The following is a 21450-nucleotide window of genomic DNA, read 5'->3' as shown; positions in this document are numbered from 1 at the left end:
AATTATCTAAACATATCTATTTCTCTCTTAAACATCATTATCTCTTCAATTACATCTAAATTAATTTCTCACCTAAGATATCTCCACACAATAATGTATTTTTACCAAAAGATATACATTCACTCAAGTGGGGACCAAAATTGACATAATGATTTTTAGTAAACTTCACATTTAAGGAAAATAAACAAACACACTTATGTTTATCATAGTACAATTCTTTTTCCCCCTTCCAACGAGTCTTAATATTGTTTTTTTGCTATTTATTTATTGGGTTGCATCATGCAATGCCAAAATTGGGAAGCTTCAGGTACGTATGAGAGAGTGGAGTGGACGATTCATCACTCCACAACTCTCTCTTCCCGTGCCCTTTCCTCCACTCTACCACCAACTCCTCTTTCCCTTTCATCATCACTCTTAATTCTATATCTATCTATATATCTATCTATTCCACTTTCCACACTCTCTTCAAATTCAACTTTCCCTTCCATCTTCTAGGTTTGTTTATTTCTCTATCACCCACATTCACAATTTCCTTTTATTTCATTTTTCTATGCTCATTTTCGTATAAAGATCATTACTTTACATCTGGGTGGTCAAAAATTCAATTGCGCTATTTTAATTATGTGAAATTGGAATTTATTGCATTTGAATTTGAATTTCTGAAATTTATATTAACAGTAATTGATAGTTTTGTGTGTTTGATTTTTTGAAGGGAGATGAGAAGGACTGGCTAGGTTTAAAGAATTGAATTTTTTTTAGGTTGATTTGAACTGTGATGGAGCTCCCTTCATTCAGTAATTTGAATGTTTGGAGGGTTTCTGGAACTATGGGAGTATGGAGTTTTTTGTTGTTCTTAATAATACTACTCAAGAGTGATGTTGCATATTCTAATTACTTGATTGGTCTTGGAAGCTATGATATTACTGGTCCTGCTGCTGATGTTAACATGATGGGGTATGCTAACACAGAACAGATTGCATCCGGGGTTCACTTCCGGTTAAGGGCTCGAGCTTTTATTGTTGCTGAGCCTAAGGGTAACAGGGTAGTGTTTGTTAATCTTGATGCTTGCATGGGTTCACAGCTTGTTACTATCAAACTACTTGAGAGACTTAAAGCAAGGTAATTAATTTTAGACATTACAAAAGATCGACTATGAATTTCGGCTAGCAGTGTGTTTTATAATTGGATTCGTGCGTTCACATAGTCACCTATTTTAGTAGTTGAATGAAAATTGTTTCCCGGACACCGGAAACACGACACTGACACTAACACGTCGACATTGGTAATAATTTTAGAAAAATGAATAATTAAGCGTACACGGAAACACCTTTTTAGAGAGGTGTTGGTGCTGCATAGGCTAATTTGGTGAAGTAGAATATGAGTCGGTGGCATGAGATTGCCCCTCTTTTTATGTGTCTGATATCACACTTCATTTTGTTTGATTGACAGATATGGTGACATATATACAGAAAATAATGTAGCTATTAGTGGAATTCACACGCATGCTGGTCCCGGGGGTTATCTCCAGTATGTTGTGTATATCGTAACATCCCTTGGATTCGTTCGCCAGTCATTTGATGTTCTTGTCGATGGCATTGAGAAAAGCATTGTCCAGGCCCATGAAAATCTCCGCCCAGGATCAATTTTTGTCAATAAGGGTAAGAGAAGACTTAGCATTAGTTCTCTTTCCTTTCTTCCTTAGTATTTATAATGAATAAGTTAAATTTATTGATAACTATGGGTGTTTTGCATACTGTTGAAGTGTGTTAGAAAAAAATGAAAAACTATAGGAAGCAAGTTGCTTAGTTTTAGGTTTATTTTTACATTTTGTGTTCAATTGTATGTGACGAGTGCATCAAAACTTTCATTTTTTGTTTTATTTTTCATAATCTTTGGTAAGAAATGAAAAATAATAAGGGAATTGTACATGAGTGGAACTTGTACACGTTCGCCACTGAAACCGAATAAGAAAAATGTTCCAGCGGTCTTGAGTCCTACATGATTCACGCGATTCATCTTTTTTTTTTTGAAAAAGAAAAAGAATTTTTTACAAAAACAAGAAAAATCAGGTTCATAAGTAAGACCCGGATATGAGAATTGAATAGTATGCATACTCTCTCCCTGCTTTTGATGATGTTAAATGTTATCTTCAACTTGCAGGTGAGATTTTAGATGCTGGTGTTAATCGCAGTCCTAGTGGTTATCTCAACAATCCTGCTGAAGAGAGAAGCAAATATAAATATAATGTCGATAAAGAAATGTCTCTTTTAAAGTTTGTTGATGATGAGTGGGGTGCTGTGGGAAGTTTCAATTGGTTTGCTACTCATGGGACTTCAATGAGTCGTACAAACTCATTAGTTAGCGGGGATAATAAGGGTGCTGCTGCGCGATTTATGGAAGACTGGTTTGACCGAAAAAGTTCTGTGAGAAAAGATTCCCCTGGATTTGAAGATGACAGCTTACCTCGAAGAATTTCAAACATAATTCCCAGTCTTAATAATAATCGTAAGTTTTTTTTTTTATGCATTTGGCTGCACGGCAATTCTTCGGTCTTTTTGTTCTATTGCTATTTATATGAATTACATTTTCAAATCTCACTTCTCGCTTAAAACTTATTGTTTTAGACCATGAGTTACTGGAACTTGCTGCCTCATTCCAATCTCCTCCTGGTAGACCAGCAACCAAAACATCAAGTGTTGCTAGACGTGTGAGAGGTGTTCTTAGGCAGGACGGCAAACCTAGATTTGTATCTGCATTTTGTCAATCCAATTGCGGTGATGTTAGTCCAAACGTACTTGGAGCCTTTTGTACAGACACTGGACTACCTTGCGACTTCAATCACAGCACATGTGGAGGGAAGAACGAGCTATGCTACGGCAAAGGACCTGGGTACTTATTTATTGCACGCTCCTTTTTTTTTTTTTTTAGTTTCGCAAATTTACATATGTTCTTGCGATTACTAAACTTGTCTCTTGTTGTTGTAACTAATATGGCAGTTACCCCGATGAATTTGAAAGTACACGTATTATAGGGGAGAGACAGTTTAAAAAAGCAGCGGAGTTGTTTAACGGAGCATCCGAACAGATTAAAGGAAAGGTGGATTTTCGACATGTGTACTTAGATTTCTCCAAGCTCGAGGTAAATGTTTCTATCGCAGGAGCTTCTAAGGTAGTAAAGACATGCCCTGCTGCAATGGGATTCGGATTTGCTGCTGGAACAACGGATGGACCTGGGGCATTTGATTTTAAGCAAGGTGATGATCAGGTAAGCAGTGATTCTGTACCGTATGCTTATCCATTATCCAAGACCAGTATTCTTCTTTGTGCTAACTTTTCTGTGTGTCAGGGGAATCCTTTCTGGAAACTGGTCCGCAACTTATTGAAAACGCCAGACAAGGAACAAATAGACTGTCAGTATCCAAAGCCTATTTTGCTCGATACCGGTGAAATGAAGCTTCCATATGATTGGGCTGTAAGTTACTGGTTTTAACAGCTTTTTCACTTTCAATCAATATGAATATTCATTTTAGTAAATTCAAATAATTTTAATGAAGTTTTGTTCTGACTTTTTATGGATAGAAGTACTATAAATCCTAGTTATTTTGAATTTTTTCCAAGACCTGTATTCGATGACTTTCATACGCCTCTCTCCATTTTCTTCGGCCGTACAATTTAATTAATGATAGTAGCATTTACTTATTCAGCTTTCTTCCGTTGTGTTCCTTTGCAGCCTTCAATACTTCCAATCCAGATCTTCCGAATTGGACAGTTTGTTATTCTTAGTGTACCAGGAGGTATTACTCTTAATTTCTTATAATCTGTCTGTTGAATTTTAAAATATCATGTTTCAGCTATAAATGAGCTTGGTCTAATGAGATGTAATATGTAAAACGGATTAATGAAAGTTAGCATATCATGCTCGTTTATACCGAGTACTTTTTCGGGTGCTTCACGCTTCATGCTTGGTTGTAATTGTTTTAATTCTGACAGAATTTACAACAATGGCTGGGAGACGGCTTCGTGATGCAGTGAAGACAGTGCTAAGTGGTGACAAAAGCTTTGGTAGCAACATTCATGTTGTTATAGCAGGGTTGACGAATACTTATTCACAGTATGTGACCACATACGAGGAGTACGAGGTGCAAAGATACGAGGTCAGTTATAACTTTTGTGAAAACGGTCACGAAACTTTTTTAAGATGAAAATAGTGTTTCTTGCATACGACTATTATGTGCAACTTTCTAACTTCAATTTTTCCGTGTTGTTGTCAGGGTGCTTCGACACTTTTTGGTCCACACACTTTGAGTGCCTACATTCAAGAATTCAAGAAGCTCGCGCACGCCCTCATCAGCGGTCAGCCTGTAGAATCAGGCCCGCAACCGCCAGACCTCCTCAACAAGCAAATAGGTTTACTAACACCAGTAGTGATGGACGGAACCCCTCTTGGTGTAAACTTCGGGGATTGCGCCTCTGATGTACCCAAGAATTCCACCTTTAAGAGAGGCGACACAGTGTCGGTTACTTTTTGGTCTGCTTGCCCTCGAAACGACCTTATGACAGAAGGTACATTTTCTCTGGTGGAATATCTCCAAGGGAAGGGTTCGTGGGTTCCTGCTTACGACGACGATGATTTTTGCCTGCGCTTCAAGTGGTCGAGACCTTTCAAACTCAGTACTCATAGTAAAGGTACAATAGAATGGAGAATTCCAGAGGATGTAACTCCTGGTGTATACAGAATTAAACATTTTGGAGCTGCAAAGGGTTTGTTAGGGTCGACTCGACACTTCACAGGTTCATCTAGTGCATTTGTAGTAACACACTGATCCAATCTACATGTTTAATGGTCTTAAGAAAAGTTATTACTATATATTTTGGAGTTTGTTGTATTCAAGTCTCTCAAAATACTTCCATTAAATCAAGGTTGATTTCATCACTATCCTTTGTTTTTCATTTTTCTTTATATGCTTTCCTAATCACAACCAAGGACTCAAACGAAGAGAGTTTGATTTTTCATATTACACTGGATTATTTTAATGTGTTTCGAATATTTTGTTTAATAATTAACTTTTATTTAGGATTGAATTATTCATTGTCACACAAGATTTTTGTCTCTCCTATCTCCATCTATTTCTTTCTCTCTCCTTGATCCCCTCTCTCATAAGTCACAAGTTCATAATTGTCTGTAGTTATGCATCCCGCAAATAAGAACCAAAAAATACTCAAAATATAAATAAATGACTGGTTTCCTAAAACAGTTTTGTTGGTAGTTATACAAATTAATAATTCAATTAAAGGATATAGGATTTATGTATGAATGTAAGAAAGGTGGGAAAAATTCTTTTTCATTTATGAAAAGCCAATTTCAGAATCTCTTTTCAGAAGACAGAAGACGACATACAATGTTATTCTGGTTCCTCCCACAAACTAAGAGATTACAACTGTCAATCACTGACAAGAGGTTTCCACTCTCAAGCACTCATGCACACCGGCAAGATGTTTCCACACAGGCAAAAAGACTTTCACATAACTAAACTAGATCTAGAATTTGTGCAAAGTGATATAATGACATAAAAAGTCATCGATGTTCAAGTTCTAATCTTGATTTAAGATAATCATTAAGCCATGGATTTTTCTTTATCTTGTGAGATATCCTCAAGCTAGATTGCCATGGAGTCTCATGAGAGTGTTACTATGTCGTATAGGATCGGATCCATGGAGTTTGAGACCAGAATCATGGGTTGACGTGTGAGTCAGGATTTGTCAGTTATAGAAGAACCATGGATGGACGAGAGTCATTTGTATGAGTTGAGATTGGTCAACTATAGAAGAAGAACCGTTGAGAGATGAGAGTTGTAACACCCTGAATTAATTAACCTCATTTATTTGGACAAAGTATGTGGTAGTTATGACCTCCTGATTACGGGTCTTTTCTGAAATTCACTGAGCCATATTTTGCAAACCGTACATTGGATTTTCAAGTTCTTGGACTTTTTGGAAAGGTGAGAACAAGATCTACATCTGTCATGTTGAACAATTTTTCATTTGAAGCTTCCTTGGACTTCTGTTTTTGAGGTCAAAAACTTTCCATTTTTGGAAACTTCAGTTACCAGTCACCTGCTATTTTTGGCAGTTTTTGTCCTGACTTGATTTTCTTCCTTCTTAAGCTTTGAGATGTCATTCAACACTTGTTCCAACATGAATGAAGTGTATCCAACTCATTTCCACCTCCAAATCCATCAGATCATGTACAGTTGACCACAGTTGACTTTTCATCTGATAGATGAATCTGGCAATGCATATATCAAATTGAACCCCAATCTCCAACTGAAATGGCTCAAGGGTGAAACCCTAGCCTCAATAATCACCATATAATCACAAAATGAACCTCATAACCATCAGAAACCTCATCTCCTGATCCAGCCCTGATTGGCCCAATACAACTGATTAGGGTTGACCTGTGGTCAAAACCCTAATCTCAAGGAATCTTCTCCAATCTCCTGATGACATCCAACCATGATGATGATGATGTATCAATTCAAACAAGATGAAGACCAATATCCTTGGAAATCATGAAACCCTAATTCACAGTCCAATCCTCAGATGGCCCATGATCAGTCAATACCCTAGCTTGCACCTTCTGACTTCCTCATCTTCTGATCAAGACTTGGAAAGATGGCTTGCACGATGTAACCACATGATATGCAATATGAGATGCCTAATGCCCTAAAATGAAATGCAAATATGTTAATGCTTAGTCCCAAGAGAGGAGGGCAAATTTTGAGGTGTTACAGCTGCCCCTATTCAATCCACTGTGAACCTGTCGATACGAAATAGCCTCGGATTTCGGATGATCAGGATGAAGAGTGATTGAATACCAAGAACAGACGAACAATTTGCACTCTTATGGGATAATAATTAACAACGCCTGTCAGCATCGGCGAAGAAACAAACTCAAAAAACGTCGACCTGGATACCAAAATAAATGGCAACACAGGGAGAAACATGGTATGAACACCACACATCCACTCGGGATTATCATCTCTTTTTATGCTTTTCTTGAACCCCAAAATTTTCTTATCTTTTTTTCATTTTCTTGAACCCCGAAATTTTTCCGCGCAAACGATCCTCGGATCTCTGCATTTGAACCCCGGAAAATGCCTCAGCACTCCTTCTTTGCCAAAATAATGAACCCCGATCTCCGATTTGAACCCCAGTCGCCTGACGATAACTCTCGATCGCCAGAATGAACCCCGTTCTCCAGAAAATGTCGCAACATCTCCCTTTCTCCATTTGAACCCCGGAAAATGCCTCAGCATATCCTTTCTCCATTTGAACCCCAAGAAAATGCCTCAGCATATCCTTTTCTCCATTCTCCCGTGATAATTCCGCTGGCAACGTCGGAAATAACACCAAACCACTCTGAGGGCGACATGTCAGAGGGTAAACCTTCATAAAGAAGGTAGCATGTGTAACTCTTCCTCAGAAGACACCTATAACGACCTCCATTGGCCTCAGCTAGAGTCTAAGGTGACACATGAACAGAAGATAATCCCGCGGACCGCATCCTGGATATAATCTTCAACTCCAATCTCCATTTGAACCCCAGAAAATGCCGCAACACTTCCTTTTCTCCAGTTGAACCCCGAAAATTGCGCTGATCGCAAAACGTCCTTCGATTCCATTTCCATCTCTGTCCGACGGAAACATTTCCTCCAATATCGCACTACTGGGGAACACTGCTGATCTGACGTCATGGTACCACACTCCTCAGAGTAACATTTTCAACCAGACACTGACTGATGACTGGGAGAAAACTCGACGTTTACTGAACATCGAACAATGATGTTTACTGACACCAAAAAAAAGCTCGACCAGACATTAACCAATGACCGGGAGGAAACTCGATGTTTACAGGCACCGAACAATGATGTTGACATGACATCAAACAATGATGCGGACAGACATCAAACAATGATGCAGACAGACATCAAACAATGATGCGGACAGACATCAAACAATGATGCGGACAGACATCAAACAATGATGCGGACAGACATCAAACAATGATGCGGACAGACATCAATCAATGATGCGGACAGACATCAAACAATGATGCGGACAGACATCAAACAATGATGCGGACAGACATCAAACAATGATGCGGACAGACATCAAACAATGATGCGGTCAGACATCAAACAATGATGCGGACAGACATCAAACAATGATGCGGTCAGACATCAAACAATGATGCGGACAGACATCAAACAATGATGCGGACAGACATCAAACAATGATGCGGACAGACATCAAACAATGATCGACCAAACACTTACTGATGTCTGGGAAGAAACGGTGGTTCCAAACTCACAATGCTGAACTCCTCGGAGCATCGTCTTCGCTGTCAGACAAAACCAAACCTCAAGCGGTAATCACGGCTTGAATCGCGCTGATCGCGTAACGTCTTCTGATTGTATCCCCATCTCTGTCTGACGGGAACATTTCCTCCAATATCGCACTACTGGGGAACATTGTTGATCTGGCGTCATGATGCTAAACTCCACAGAGTAACATCTTCGCTTCTGGGCAAAACCACCTCTCAAACGGTAACCACGGCTTGAGACTAGCTCTATGCTTGCAACAATGATGCATGATCTTTTTCTGCGTAATGCTCCATAATTATGGAAATGCTACGCGAGTTATTATTTTTCTATGCAATATGCTATGCTTACTCTACATGATGAATGCATAAAAAATATCCCCCTCAAGGGACTCTTCTGAGAAGCACGAGACACTCTGCTGAGGAACTCGTCACCGCTCTAACTCCACCCTGCTGGGGAATAGCACTGCTGCTGGGAAATAGCAACCCTTGCTGAGGAAGAACCTCATTTGCACCCAATCCACTCGGGAAACTGCTGGGGATAAGCACCACCAACACTCTGTGGGGATACAGTCTTTGACTTGCTGGGGATATAGATCCCAACTCTGCTTTGGGAACCCTCACAGATACTCCCGCTGGGGAAATGAGCAATCTTCAACCTGCTGGGGGAATACCATCCAGACCCTGCTAGGGGAACGACAACTACTCCGCTGGGGAGGACCCAATCAATCCACATGTAGGATACCCTCGGCTGGGGATGCAGATATTCGTCTGCTACGGAAACTCGTTCAATCCACTGGTAGGATGAACACTGTTGGAGATATATTTCTTTGAAAAAGACCCGCTCCACTCGGGGAATAGCAACCTTCAGACCTGGCTGCTGAGGAAACACCGTTGTAAACCGGCCGGGGACAACCATCCTGACTCGGCTGGAGAAATCACAGATCTGGAATCTGCTGGGGAAAAACCTCCTTATGACCCTGCTCGGGGACTTAGCTGGGGAATGAGAAAAGTTGGCACCGAACACCCATCGACTCATCGAACCACGGTATCTACCTCCCAATCTCGTATCAGCTTTCCACTTTTGAGAATTCCCAGACTCGTCTGGACCTTTTCTGCTTCATCATCCTGTATTCCAAATCACCCCGCGCTCGACGAGAAACGTACTCCTGGAAGTATACAGAAATTTCAATCTTCCGACTTTGAAGAGTCTTCTTGATTAATTTCAAAGGTCGTCGGACGTCTCGTCGTCCCTCCGTTCCTTCTTCATGCACTCGTCCCTGATCGGACTCTGCGGGGAATTACATACTCTCCAATCTTCCGATTTTGAAGAGTCTTCTTGATTATCATCAAGGATCGTCGTACGTCTCAACGTCTTCGTCATTTTCATTCCTTCGTCCCTGAGCGAACTCTCTGGGGATCTGTTACAAAGCTTCCACACCACAACCTGCAAGTGAGTGAAGAATATCTAACAGTTCCTGCAAAACAGACCGTTAGATAAAACCGTGCCCCAGGCGTGTCAAGATTTCAACACTTGGGTTACTCAACCTTCCAAATAAGATTTCAAGCTTTCCATCTTATAAACATGCATTGGAAGGAACCTGTATGTGTTAAAATGCAAAGATTCTTTATCAAAAATTTCTGGATGTTTTTGCAATCAAAGCGGTAACGAAAAACAAAAACAAAATTATTTGACTGAATGTGCATTTTATTGATTGAAAAAATGTGGCTCAAATGAGCAATACAAAAGGAAGCAATTCCTGAAAAGAGGTAATTGCGCACAAAAGGAAAAATCTATCCTAATGGCAACGTGAAACCCGTGATCTCATCGAGTTCCAACTCGGTTACACCCCATATGTCCTCAGACTCTCCATGCTTTCTGCCTTCTGAACAAGACGCTTCCGACCGATCCCTACCGGGTATTATCCATGATGCTTTAACCAAAGCGCAAACGATCATGCTGGACGCAGTTGTTCGTTTCAATCCCTCTTTTGCCTGGACCGCCCTTTCGGGTTTTCAGTCCACCGGGATACCCCTTTTTGCCCAAGTCGCCTATCTCAGGTTTTCGACTTGCCGGATGTACATTTTTTCATCTATATCCCTAATTTTTGCCCGAACCTTTCCTTCTGTTTTTGGTTCGCCGGGATGCCCATTTTTGCCTGGACTATTTTATTCTTTTCGTCCAGCGGGTCAATTTATACGAAGTATTTTTTAACTGCGTCCGCATTCACAGGGGATGGAAAATCCTCGCCATCCATGGTCGTTAACAACAAGGCTCCGCCAGAGAAAACCTTCTTGACCACGAATGGACCTTCATAATTCGGTGTCCATTTGCCCCTTCGATCGTTTTGAGGAGGAAGGATCCTTTTCAGCACCATATCACCCACGTGATATACCCGAGGTTGCACCTTCTTGTCCAAAGCACGCTTCATCCACTGCTGGTACAACTGCCCATGACAGATGGCTGCTAGCCTCTTTTCCTCAATCAGGTTCTCCGAGCGAGATAGGCGTTTGCCCCAGTAGATATACGCATTGAGGTTCGGCACCCAGGATACAAGCTTCAGACTCAGTCACCATCGTTGGTGCATTCAAATGTTGTTCGGGCAACAACAACTTACTCACCTTAACTTCCCCATCAGACATCAGAATCCGTTCGGATTCGGGGTCAAGCCCCTCCTCCGGGATCGGTCACTCTCAATCTTTCGATTAGAGTACCTCGAGATGTCCTCATCAGGGAACTTCAAACTTCATCGGTTGATAACCCTCAATGGGTTGCTAGGCAATGTAATCAGACAATACACTCCTTGATTGCTTTCTGAGAACCCGTCCGGTCAATACTGGATTCTCAAACCCATACTTGATCGGATCCATCTCGGAAATCCACAAAGTGGCATGAATCAGCATATACTGTCTCAGTCGGCGAGCAGCCTATGCCAAAGTACAGCAAGTTTCCTCGAACAGTGAACGTATTGTTTCACAGTCGACAAACTTTTTGCTAAGGTAAATTGCATGCTCTTTTCGACAAGACACGTCATGCTGACCCAATACACACCTCATAGACCCCTCGAAGGCCGTTAAGTACAGATTAACAATTGCTCCTTCCACAGGAGGTATCAGAATCAGAGGTTCCTGCAACTTTCCTTTTTTTTATATTTTCAATGCCCCTTGGCAATCATTATTTCACCTGACCGCTTGATTTTTTTTCAACATCTTGAACATGGGTTCACACGTGGCTGTTAGATAAGATGTGAACCATGATAGATAGTTCAATCTTTCTAAGAAACCACGCACCTCTTTTTCTTTGTTCTCGGTCCAGGCGTTTCTCTTTTTTTTTTTTTTTTTTTTTTTTTTTTTGCAGGATGAACCTCGATTCCTCCCTGACACTTATAATGAACCCCAACATCTTACCGGATCGCACTCTGATAGTGCACTTATCTGAATTCAACCTCAGTTTGAATTGTCTCCACCGGTCAAACGACTTGCCCCCAGTCTGCCAGATGCCCCTCTTTTTTGGGACTTTGCTATCATATCATAGCATAGCATTCGACTTCATGATGAATCATATCATGAAACAAAGTCACCATGGCTCTCTGATACAGGCACTGGCGTTCTGCTTCTCTAGAGGACAATCTTCTCTTCATAACAGCTTGTGCACAACGACACCCGTATCCGACCCTGGCATATCCTGACATGACCAGGTGACGGTATCCACATGCTCTTTTAACAAGACCACCATTCTGCTCTCGGCTTGCCTCTGAAGCGGCCCTAATTTTTGCTTCCTTTCTGACCTCGGCGGTGCTTGGTACAACAATCTCAACCCGCTTCACGTGCGGCTGAATCACCTTCTCCTCTTGTTTAAACAACCTGGCTAATTCCAGCAGATCACAATCTTCTTCGTCTTCTTCTTCAGCAAGATAGATCGGTTTGTCGAAGTCATATGAGGGGTAACCAAATTGTTATCAACGAGATCCGGAGAATTATTTTTGAATTTGGGACGAGACAAATCAAAAAGGAAAAAATGAAAACAAACATTGCCATTTTTATTTGTTTTTAAACTGCAAAAATAAATGAAAAACAGGGAACACCGCTTTTTGACTGAAAAACATCCATTTATTAATGATGCAGAAAATGCAAATTTAAACATGAGGTGGCCCTTACAATGGACCATTACGAGTCGGGCAACACGTATGGCTTTCATGCAAATAAAATGGAAAACAAGAAAAATATTACTCTTCAGGATGAGCGACCGTGATGATCTGTTAAGCCTTTCAGCTTCCTGGTACGCACGGCTTTATCCAACCACTGAACTTGCAGTCACTGTTAGTCTCTCCACCTACCGCACAGGCGCGATCTGAATTTTCAGCAATTGCACCCACCATCGCCTGTCCATGCGCCGGCATGGGATTGGCATCAGCATTCAATGACAATGTAAAATTGAGGGCCTTGGAATCCACCAGGTCTTGGACTACGTGCTTAAAAGCTTTGCAGTCCTCTACACTGTGCCCGGGAGCACCCGAATGGAATTCACATTTGACATTTTCATCAAAATTGGCTGGCCTTTGATCAGGTCCCATAGGTGCCAAAGTCCTCAACTGTACCAGCCCCATATCTTTCAACTTCTTCAATAAGCAAGAATATGTCACAGGCGGCCTGTCAAAATGACGATCAACTCCTTTCCCTTTCACCTGGTACCCGGCTCTCGATTGCGGTGGCTGACGTTGCTGTTGCTGCTGTGTAGGCTGATTGCCAGCAGGAATAGTTACCGCAGCGGTGTGCTGGTAGTAACGACCCCTACCGTGTCCTCTCTGGGCGTACCCAGCACTCGATCCACCCTCATCCTTGCACTGGTCATTACCAAAGAATTTCTTCGGTCCAGACAACGAAGCGTTTCCTTGCATGTTCCCCATCTTCAGCTAGTCTTCAATCCTCCTCACCTTTTCGGCAATTACTTTCTGCCCCAAGGCGAACTCTTGCATGACATTGATCAGCTCTCCCATCTTCTCTTTCAGTTCGAGGATGTCAGCGTTGGGAGGATCCATCAGTCTGGGAGTATTGCGCCTGGTGTAATATCTGTGAGGTCGGGTTGAGTGCAAAGGGATGACTCTACGAGCACGAGCAATGATCCCTGCAAAACAGCAAACAGGTTAATATGCATGAATGCAACGTCTATCCATATGAGGAAGATTCTGTCCTTTGATTCTGGTTTCATCGAGACAGATAACATTTCACCAATAACATTCGGACATTCCGATGTCTCTCAACCAGATTCTCAATCAATCATACTCCCTATATGGCTAGACGTAAGTTTGATGCAGATGAATGCAAAATGGGAATGATGCTGATGAATGAATGCAATGCGTTGCCATCCTCCAAGCCATCTGATCATCTGCACTGAATCTGGTCTCTGGGCTGACCATAACCATCTGAGGAATAAACAAACACAATTCTGACCCACAGGTTCCGAAATAAACGGAAGACAAATACATCATCATCATCACTGGACAAAACTCTGAGCAGATACACCATCACCATCTGAATCGGCCCAGGGAATCCGAAATAAACGGATCCCCACTGATAAATATCTCGGCCCGGGGAATCCTGAAATAAACGGATCCCCTCTGATAAGTTACGGACAGCACTCCGGCGTCACGGCAATAAATAACCATAAATCCGACTTATAAATAGGACCCGGATCCACGGAACAAAAGTCACCATCAACGTCACCATCAATCACCAACAGTCACCATCTGTACCTGTTAGAATGATCATTCCCTCCCCACTCACGGGTGTCATCTAGGCCAGGGTAAAGTCGAAAGAAACGCAGCATAAATAACCTTTCGCAGAATACCATCATATACACACCCGAAGTATGTAACGATAATATCCCACCAGGGTCTGAACTGCTCGTGATATCAATGTTCCGCTAAGTGGCGCCATACCACCCGCTTCCCATGAATCACTCTATTCCTAGGTTTCCTAGATTTCACTCATAGCCTGGGTATTGGGCCTTTTACCTCGAGTAACTCCCACCCCAAAACAGAGGAACCACCTGTACAGAGGACGGCAACAATATGATGGTATGATGCATGCAGACATTAATGCAAATATATACACACTGGTTAGAATAATAAATGCAATAAATCAAACAACACAAGCAACCTAAACTATCCTAGAACGCTAGGAAGGACTCGCTTAGGGACGATGGACCAGCATAGGTCTACATCTGTGAAGTCCCCAGCAGAGTCGCCAGCTGTCGCATCCTGCGAAAAATCAACCGGCGAGACTCAAAAGAAATACACACAGAGCCGCCACTGCGCGTTATTTATCCCAAGGTAGGGAAAGGAAACGCTCAGAAAAACCTGGAAAGACATGGTCTCGCGACCAAGAGAATGGGTTCGGGAGTCGGTTACGCGAGGGGAAGGTATTAGCACCCCTCACGTCCTAGGTACTCCTAGGGATCCACGTCCTAGAATAAAGAAAAGGTTGCTAAACATCACACACACACACGGGGAACGCAGGTGGGGTTAAGAGGAACGAGCTCGATAAGGTGTCGCACCTTATGCCTACATATCTTGTCTGGAACAAGAATCAGAGCCACTGTAGTTCGGCTTACGCACGCCAAACAACACAAAACATACAAACAAGCAAGGGTGGCAAACATGGAGCCCGACAACCACTGAATGGAATTACGTCGGCATCCGAACCAAAACACACTCAAAAGGGCAAACGTGGAGCCCGACAGCCAATCACTGGGCTTACGTCGGCATCCGAACCCAACATGCAATCAGATAACAAACAAACACACGCAAAAAGAAAAAGGTTGCCCGGAGAGGTCTCGCACGACCCCCTGCCTACATACCTCGTCTGGAACGAGGATCAGGGCGATGTAGTTCCCCTGAAAGGGACTAAATTGCTAACCAGAAACCGGGGAAAGATACACAACTAGGGAGCTGAGACTCGAGCCTAATGTTGTCATGCATCGTTAACCCTAAGTTCGGTTTTCTATCCTACTTGCATCAGTAAACTATCCTAACCAGGAAAGAAGCTAGCACACAAGCATACAATCATATATCAAATGAGAACAAGCATCTCAATCAAGCATGTTAGACAAATAATCACAAAACACCCACTATAACCAAACAAGAGGCTCAATCAATGGGGTTTGACCGCCGAAGCGAGTCGTCTGTACAGGCTGGTTTTGCTCTTAACCTTGCCATTACGAGGCTAAGGTGAAGCAGATGATAGGTGAAGTGAGGATCAGACCTCACAGCTCTTATCCCTAACCAGGGAGAGCTTCTGACAAATGAGCATGGGTCCAGAATGGGGGGACCCTTCTATACTCGATGACTCTGACACAATGCACTGCACAGGATCTTGGGCTTGGATCTCAATGCTACAACCATGTAATGGGAGCAAGGAGAAGACTCAACTGAATAGTGGGGGACAGGTTGCTTGTCCCTACCTTCCACCAATTGCCTTACTTGAAGGACTTTTCCTGCTTGGGCTTAAAAATAAACAAACACAATCATTGCCTCTTAAGGAGGACTTCAGACAATTTGCCCGGCCCGGTAACAGCCGGGTCTCCAGACTACATGAAGTTAGGAAGTTACCTCAATGCAAGTTGCTTATGCAAAGCAAAGCAAAGCAATAGTTCACAAGGAACTGAGCAACTAAAGTACCTGGAAACAATCAAACTCAGTCAGTACTCAATCAGACAAACTATACAGCAAACAAACAGTTTAAACAATACAACACAAAGCAAGCTCAAGGCTTAAGCCCAAGCTCCAACACCTACAAAACAATGTTATGTTAGTGCACAAACATCCACAACATCAATTAAAATCAACTTGTATCATTCTCCATGTACATTATGCTTTTGATCCTGAAAAACCAAGCAAATATTAGTAACTAGACCACTAGGCCAAGCCTAGGGTCCAAAAGCAAGAAAAAACTCAAAACAGCAAGGTATCCACCATCCAACATCAAATTAACATCAAACAAGATCAAACATCATTGGTCTCATGTTTATATCATCCATCATGTTCAATTCATGCACAAAACAATCCATATGAGGTCAAATGAACCACCAAGCATACAAACAGAAGTATTGCATTCAAATCCATACCAAAACACATCAAAAAATTCTCAAATTAAATACACCTAAGCAGGGGTCAATCAAGGTCTACCATGTCAAATTTGAGCTCAATTGGGCAAATGGAACCATGTCAATGAAAATCAACAAAAACAGACACAATTTCATGCTTCAATTCACACCATCAATGCATACATCCACTTCAAAAATTCATATCTCATTGGAAACTAAAAAGAAATGGATGAGACCAAAACAGGGAGGTCACACAATGTGTCTAGTTCATGCATATCAAATTTCATGGCCATACAATACAATATGAGGATTTCCCAATCAATCTACCAACCTATGTCACATGGACTTGCAAATTTAATCACCAGAAATGAAAAATCAAGATTAAATTGAAAAGGCAGTGAAAAATTCTACAAAAATTCATACAACATCCTAACATATCAACAAGTCATCATGCAAAATTTCAGCCAATTCCAACATGCATAGGTCATCCAATTAAATTCAACAAGTTGACATCAAGAGGTGTGACACAAATTGTCACACCTAAGTTCCAGAATTTGCTGCTCTCTAACCAGGTATCGAAAATTCATGAAATTTACATATAAATAATCCTCAATGAGTCAAGAACCACTACAAAAATTTTCAGCCATTTATTTTATGATATGAGTATTTCATGATCAAATTACAAACATGTGTCAAAAATGGACATACAATGGAAAACCCTAGGTCAATTGAAAATCCTACCAAGCACAACTTTGACCAATAGGTCAAAAAAATCCTACACTCAAAGACAAAGTCAACACAATTTTTTTCATATTTTTCTGATTTTTTTTACTATTTTTCATGAATTTTTTAAAGTGTTAAATATTTTTTAAGAATTAAAATGAAATATCAGAAAATTATGAGTAATTAATTGGCGCTGGCGGGAAACACAAGTTTCAAAAATTCAAATAGAAAAACGGATCTAGCATCACTTTCAGCATCGTTTTCATTGAAAAATTTCCAGAAATTGCAAAATCATGATGAACATCAAAACTCAATGGAAATTAGCAAACAAGGATCCGTTGGAACCGTCTCATCGAGCACAACACGAATATCACATTATTACAACCTAAAAGTTCCTAAATCGCACGGATCGACTCACTTAGGGTTCTAGTTCGAAATTTTAAATCTCGATTTCGTAACCTACGATTCACCATTCTATAAACCACAAGCACCATTGGATTCTACATGAAACGCACTACACAAAGCACCTATCAATCGAACAAAACAGGAGATTCGAATTTTCGACATACCGGCGATGGCAGTGCTGCAATCGGTGTCCTTCGTGTGTTTTTTCCTTCAAACAGGTGCGAAACAAACTTCAGTAAATCGAATGCCATGCTCAGGTTCCATCAATTCCACTCCTAGCGCACGAATCCGCGATTCACCATGGAAGATGCTTCTTGGAACAGTCGAGATTCAAGGCTTCTTTCTCCTCAAACTACCAAAACAGATCTGGATGAAGGTGAATGGAGTTCAATGCAAAAAGAATTTTGAAGATTCATCAAGAATTGGTGATGAATCTTGGAATTGAAGTTTTTGTGTTCTTGATAAAAGTTGAGAGAATTGGAATGGTTTTGAGATCCAATCTTGGAGTGTGTGAATTCTGTTGTGATTAGCAAGAGATTATGAATATATATGGAAGCTTAATCCAACTCTAATCAAGTAATTATGCAAATTGGCTTTGTTAATGAAAGTGGTTATTTTGCAAATAAGGGCAAAAGTGGAATTTCCATGTACAGCTCATTGCCAGCTGTTTTGACAGCTCATGCAAACTCCAAATGACATATGTAATGTGTAGAAACTTGTTTCATTCCAATTGGTGGAGTATTTCTCAAAATCACATGTGTATGCAAAAATGACCAATTTTCATCATTTCACTTTTCAAGCCAAAATCCAATTCTCATGCCTTAGCCATGAAATGAATATTCAAACACACTCTAAATGCCATTCCTGAGGTGTTGGAAAAAGTCCCATTCAAAAATTCCAATTATTTTGAGAGTTGGACGATTTTGCCCCTGGTCCAATTCAGCTGTCCAGTTGAAAAGTGACTTTTTGCCTTGTCCATTTTTGAACAAATCCAATGATGCACCCTCAAAGTACATGTCAAATGGAGTTTGTGCATATAAAGAACTTGCAATTTGGACAAAGTATGTGGTAGTTATGACCTCCTGATTACGGGTCTTTTCTGAAATTCACTGAGCCATATTTTGCAAACCGTACATTGGATTTTCAAGTTCTTGGACTTTTTGGAAAGGTGAGAACAAGATCTACATCTGTCATGTTGAACAATTTTTCATTTGAAGCTTCCTTGGACTTCTGTTTTTGAGGTCAAAAACTTTCCATTTTTGGAAACTTCAGTTACCAGTCACCTGCTATTTTTGGCAGTTTTTGTCCTGACTTGATTTTCTTCCTTCTTAAGCTTTGAGATGTCATTCAACACTTGTTCCAACATGAATGAAGTGTATCCAACTCATTTCCACCTCCAAATCCATCAGATCATGTACAGTTGACCACAGTTGACTTTTCATCTGATAGATGAATCTGGCAATGCATATATCAAATTGAACCCCAATCTCCAACTGAAATGGCTCAAGGGTGAAACCCTAGCCTCAATAATCACCATATAATCACAAAATGAACCTCATAACCATCAGAAACCTCATCTCCTGATCCAGCCCTGATTGGCCCAATACAACTGATTAGGGTTGACCTGTGGTCAAAACCCTAATCTCAAGGAATCTTCTCCAATCTCCTGATGACATCCAACCATGATGATGATGATGTATCAATTCAAACAAGATGAAGACCAATATCCTTGGAAATCATGAAACCCTAATTCACAGTCCAATCCTCAGATGGCCCATGATCAGTCAATACCCTAGCTTGCACCTTCTGACTTCCTCATCTTCTGATCAAGACTTGGAAAGATGGCTTGCACGATGTAACCACATGATATGCAATATGAGATGCCTAATGCCCTAAAATGAAATGCAAATATGTTAATGCTTAGTCCCAAGAGAGGAGGGCAAATTTTGAGGTGTTACACGAAGAAAAACAATGAAACAGATGTGAGATGTTGGAAATGTGGAAAGCTTGGACATATAAAGTATAAATGTCCTGATGGGGCAGCGTCAAAGAAAGACTCAGAGTCAAATGCTAGCAATGTCTCTCTCGCTGTGAGAGAGGATGATCTTCTAGGAAAACTAAGAAGCGTGTCCTCGTGACATTTCTGCTGTCATGGAAAAGGACAAGTTATTGCTAGCGGATTAACACATGGGCGTTGATGCAAAGTGTGTTGTGAGATTATGTCGGTGGTTGAAGAACTTCCTGCCAACATGGAAGTTGCCCCATAAAAGTTTCAACTTGGTTTTTAACATGTGAAAATTCTTGAAGTGGTTTAGATTCAAGTGAAGTATAGTCCTCTTTAGTTGAAGTATGATGGTTTTTAAAACTATGAAGACTGTGTGAAAATTCTTTGAGTGGTGTAGCTTCAAGCGACTATACTCTTTATGGTGGAGTATGATTATCGGTAAAGACAATGAAAATTTATGTATTATTTTCAATCAAGGTGGAGATTGTTGGGGTTGGTTAAAAATATACATGTTGATAATTTTTATGGTGGAGTATGATTATTGGCGAAGACAATGAAAATTTATGTACTATTTTCAATCAAGGTGGAGATTGTTAGGATTGGTTAAAAATATACATGTTGAAGAAGTCTCACATCGCTTATTTTTGTGAATGAAGAGAAAGTTCAAGGCTATATATAGGATACAAGTTCTTTGAAGTCTCACATCGCTTAGTTTTGTGAAGGAAGAAGAGTTCAAAACCATATATAGGATTCAAGTTCTTCATTCCAAGATGCGTAAGTCAAAAGCACTTTAAATTTGCATTTGAGCTTCTTTGTTCTCTTATACTCTTCTATTAAAGTGTTGTGAGATGTAGTTAAATATTTGTTTTGGAGGGTGTGAATGTAATGAGGGTCTGGGTTATTTGAGAGTATATTATGTGTTTTTATAATAATTTTGACATAATGTTATTCTCTGATTGTCTATTGAGAGTATATTATGTGTTATAATAATTTTGACATAATGTTATTCTCTGATTGTCTATTGACAACCGCCGTGGTTTTTTTTCCAGTTTTGAAGTTTCCACATTATGTTCTTTTTTCTTCTTCTCTATGCTTTGTTTTTTCCTAACACTATTGTCTCCATTTCTTGAGACATGACATGCATAGATATCGTCATTTCATATTTCGATTAGTTAGATGATTATCACAATTGATGATGTATCATGTCTCATACATCTTCCGTTCACATGAAAATTGTTAGATCACTCCAAAATTACTATACTTGAGGCCCTCGGCTTGACGGTGACACAATTAGGAGATGATCGGAGTAAATCCAAAGAAGATATAAAAGACGCATGGGGATATCATCCTAAATTCTAATTCACATCGCAAGTTTATATTAACCATCTTAATAAGGTTATGGATGTTGTGGGTGACGAGGAAAATGTTTCCTATCATAGAGTATATGCATTTGAGGACAAACTTTCTAACCTTTGTTGGACTTAGCATTTTTGTGGACAAAAGTGTGATCTATGTCAATGTCATCTACATTAAATACTTGAAGGTAAATTATGGAAGACCAAATAGATGAACATGAAGAAACTTTCTATTTTAAATAGTTTGTTTACACCTTCACTGATAATTATTTTACAATACTTTTGCTATACACTTAGTGACATTTCATCTAAACCATTTTGAATCAGGGATTCTCCAACATTTTACATATATCATCGATTGAGGGTGTGTTGATAACTACAATGATAATTTTAAAAATGTGTGCCAAATTATCCTACTCAGGGGTAATTGGGCGACTGAGTCATACAAGCTTGCTATTGACTGCATCCTGGAGATGATA

At 40.5% G+C, this 21450-nt stretch overlaps 2 protein-coding genes across 3 annotated transcripts; one reads left to right on the top strand and one right to left on the bottom strand.

The window, feature by feature from the left end:
* Nucleotides 1-270: 270 nt before the first annotated feature.
* Nucleotides 271-4935, top strand: LOC127117533 (neutral ceramidase 2). 2 transcript variants are annotated; one of them, XM_051047584.1, is made up of 10 exons: nt 273-495; nt 713-1119; nt 1450-1658; nt 2161-2505; nt 2625-2889; nt 2997-3264; nt 3346-3471; nt 3730-3793; nt 3990-4153; nt 4271-4935. In XM_051047584.1, exons 2-10 carry the CDS (start codon nt 776-778, stop codon nt 4820-4822), a joined length of 2337 nt encoding a protein of 778 aa, XP_050903541.1. In that variant the 5' UTR covers nt 273-495; nt 713-775; the 3' UTR covers nt 4823-4935. The 2 variants fall into 2 exon arrangements, with proteins under 2 accessions (XP_050903540.1, XP_050903541.1); XM_051047583.1 differs by having other exon boundaries at nt 271-495; nt 2997-3471.
* A 7628-nt stretch (nt 4936-12563) lies between these two features.
* On the bottom strand, nt 12564-18146 carry LOC127117531 (uncharacterized). The gene is made up of 2 exons (XM_051047581.1): nt 15990-18146; nt 12564-13504 (listed from the first exon to the last, which is right to left on the bottom strand). Exon 2 carries the CDS (start codon nt 13284-13286, stop codon nt 12648-12650), a length of 639 nt encoding a protein of 212 aa, XP_050903538.1. The 5' UTR covers nt 13287-13504; nt 15990-18146; the 3' UTR covers nt 12564-12647.
* Nucleotides 18147-21450: the final 3304 nt, after the last annotated feature.

The sequence above is a fragment of the Lathyrus oleraceus genome, chromosome 2, assembly GCF_024323335.1.
Source record: "Lathyrus oleraceus cultivar Zhongwan6 chromosome 2, CAAS_Psat_ZW6_1.0, whole genome shotgun sequence".
In the NCBI taxonomy this organism is placed as follows: domain Eukaryota; kingdom Viridiplantae; phylum Streptophyta; class Magnoliopsida; order Fabales; family Fabaceae; genus Lathyrus; species Lathyrus oleraceus.
Note: the sequence above shows the minus strand (reverse complement) of the source record. Positions and strands in the feature narration are given on the sequence as shown.

What these genes read in the sequence shown, in the direction of transcription:
- LOC127117531 (XM_051047581.1), bottom strand. Translation starts at nt 13,286, where the DNA reads ATGGGGAACATGCAAGGAAACGCTTCGTTGTCTGGACCGAAGAAATTC.
- LOC127117533 (XM_051047583.1), top strand. Translation starts at nt 776, where the DNA reads ATGGAGCTCCCTTCATTCAGTAATTTGAATGTTTGGAGGGTTTCTGGA. An exon ending in TGCTACGGCAAAGGACCTGG is followed by an intron (nt 2,890 to 2,996) that starts GTACTTATTTAT and finishes CTAATATGGCAG; the next exon opens with TTACCCCGATGAATTTGAAA. An exon ending in ACGAGGTGCAAAGATACGAG is followed by an intron (nt 4,154 to 4,270) that starts GTCAGTTATAAC and finishes TGTTGTTGTCAG; the next exon opens with GGTGCTTCGACACTTTTTGG.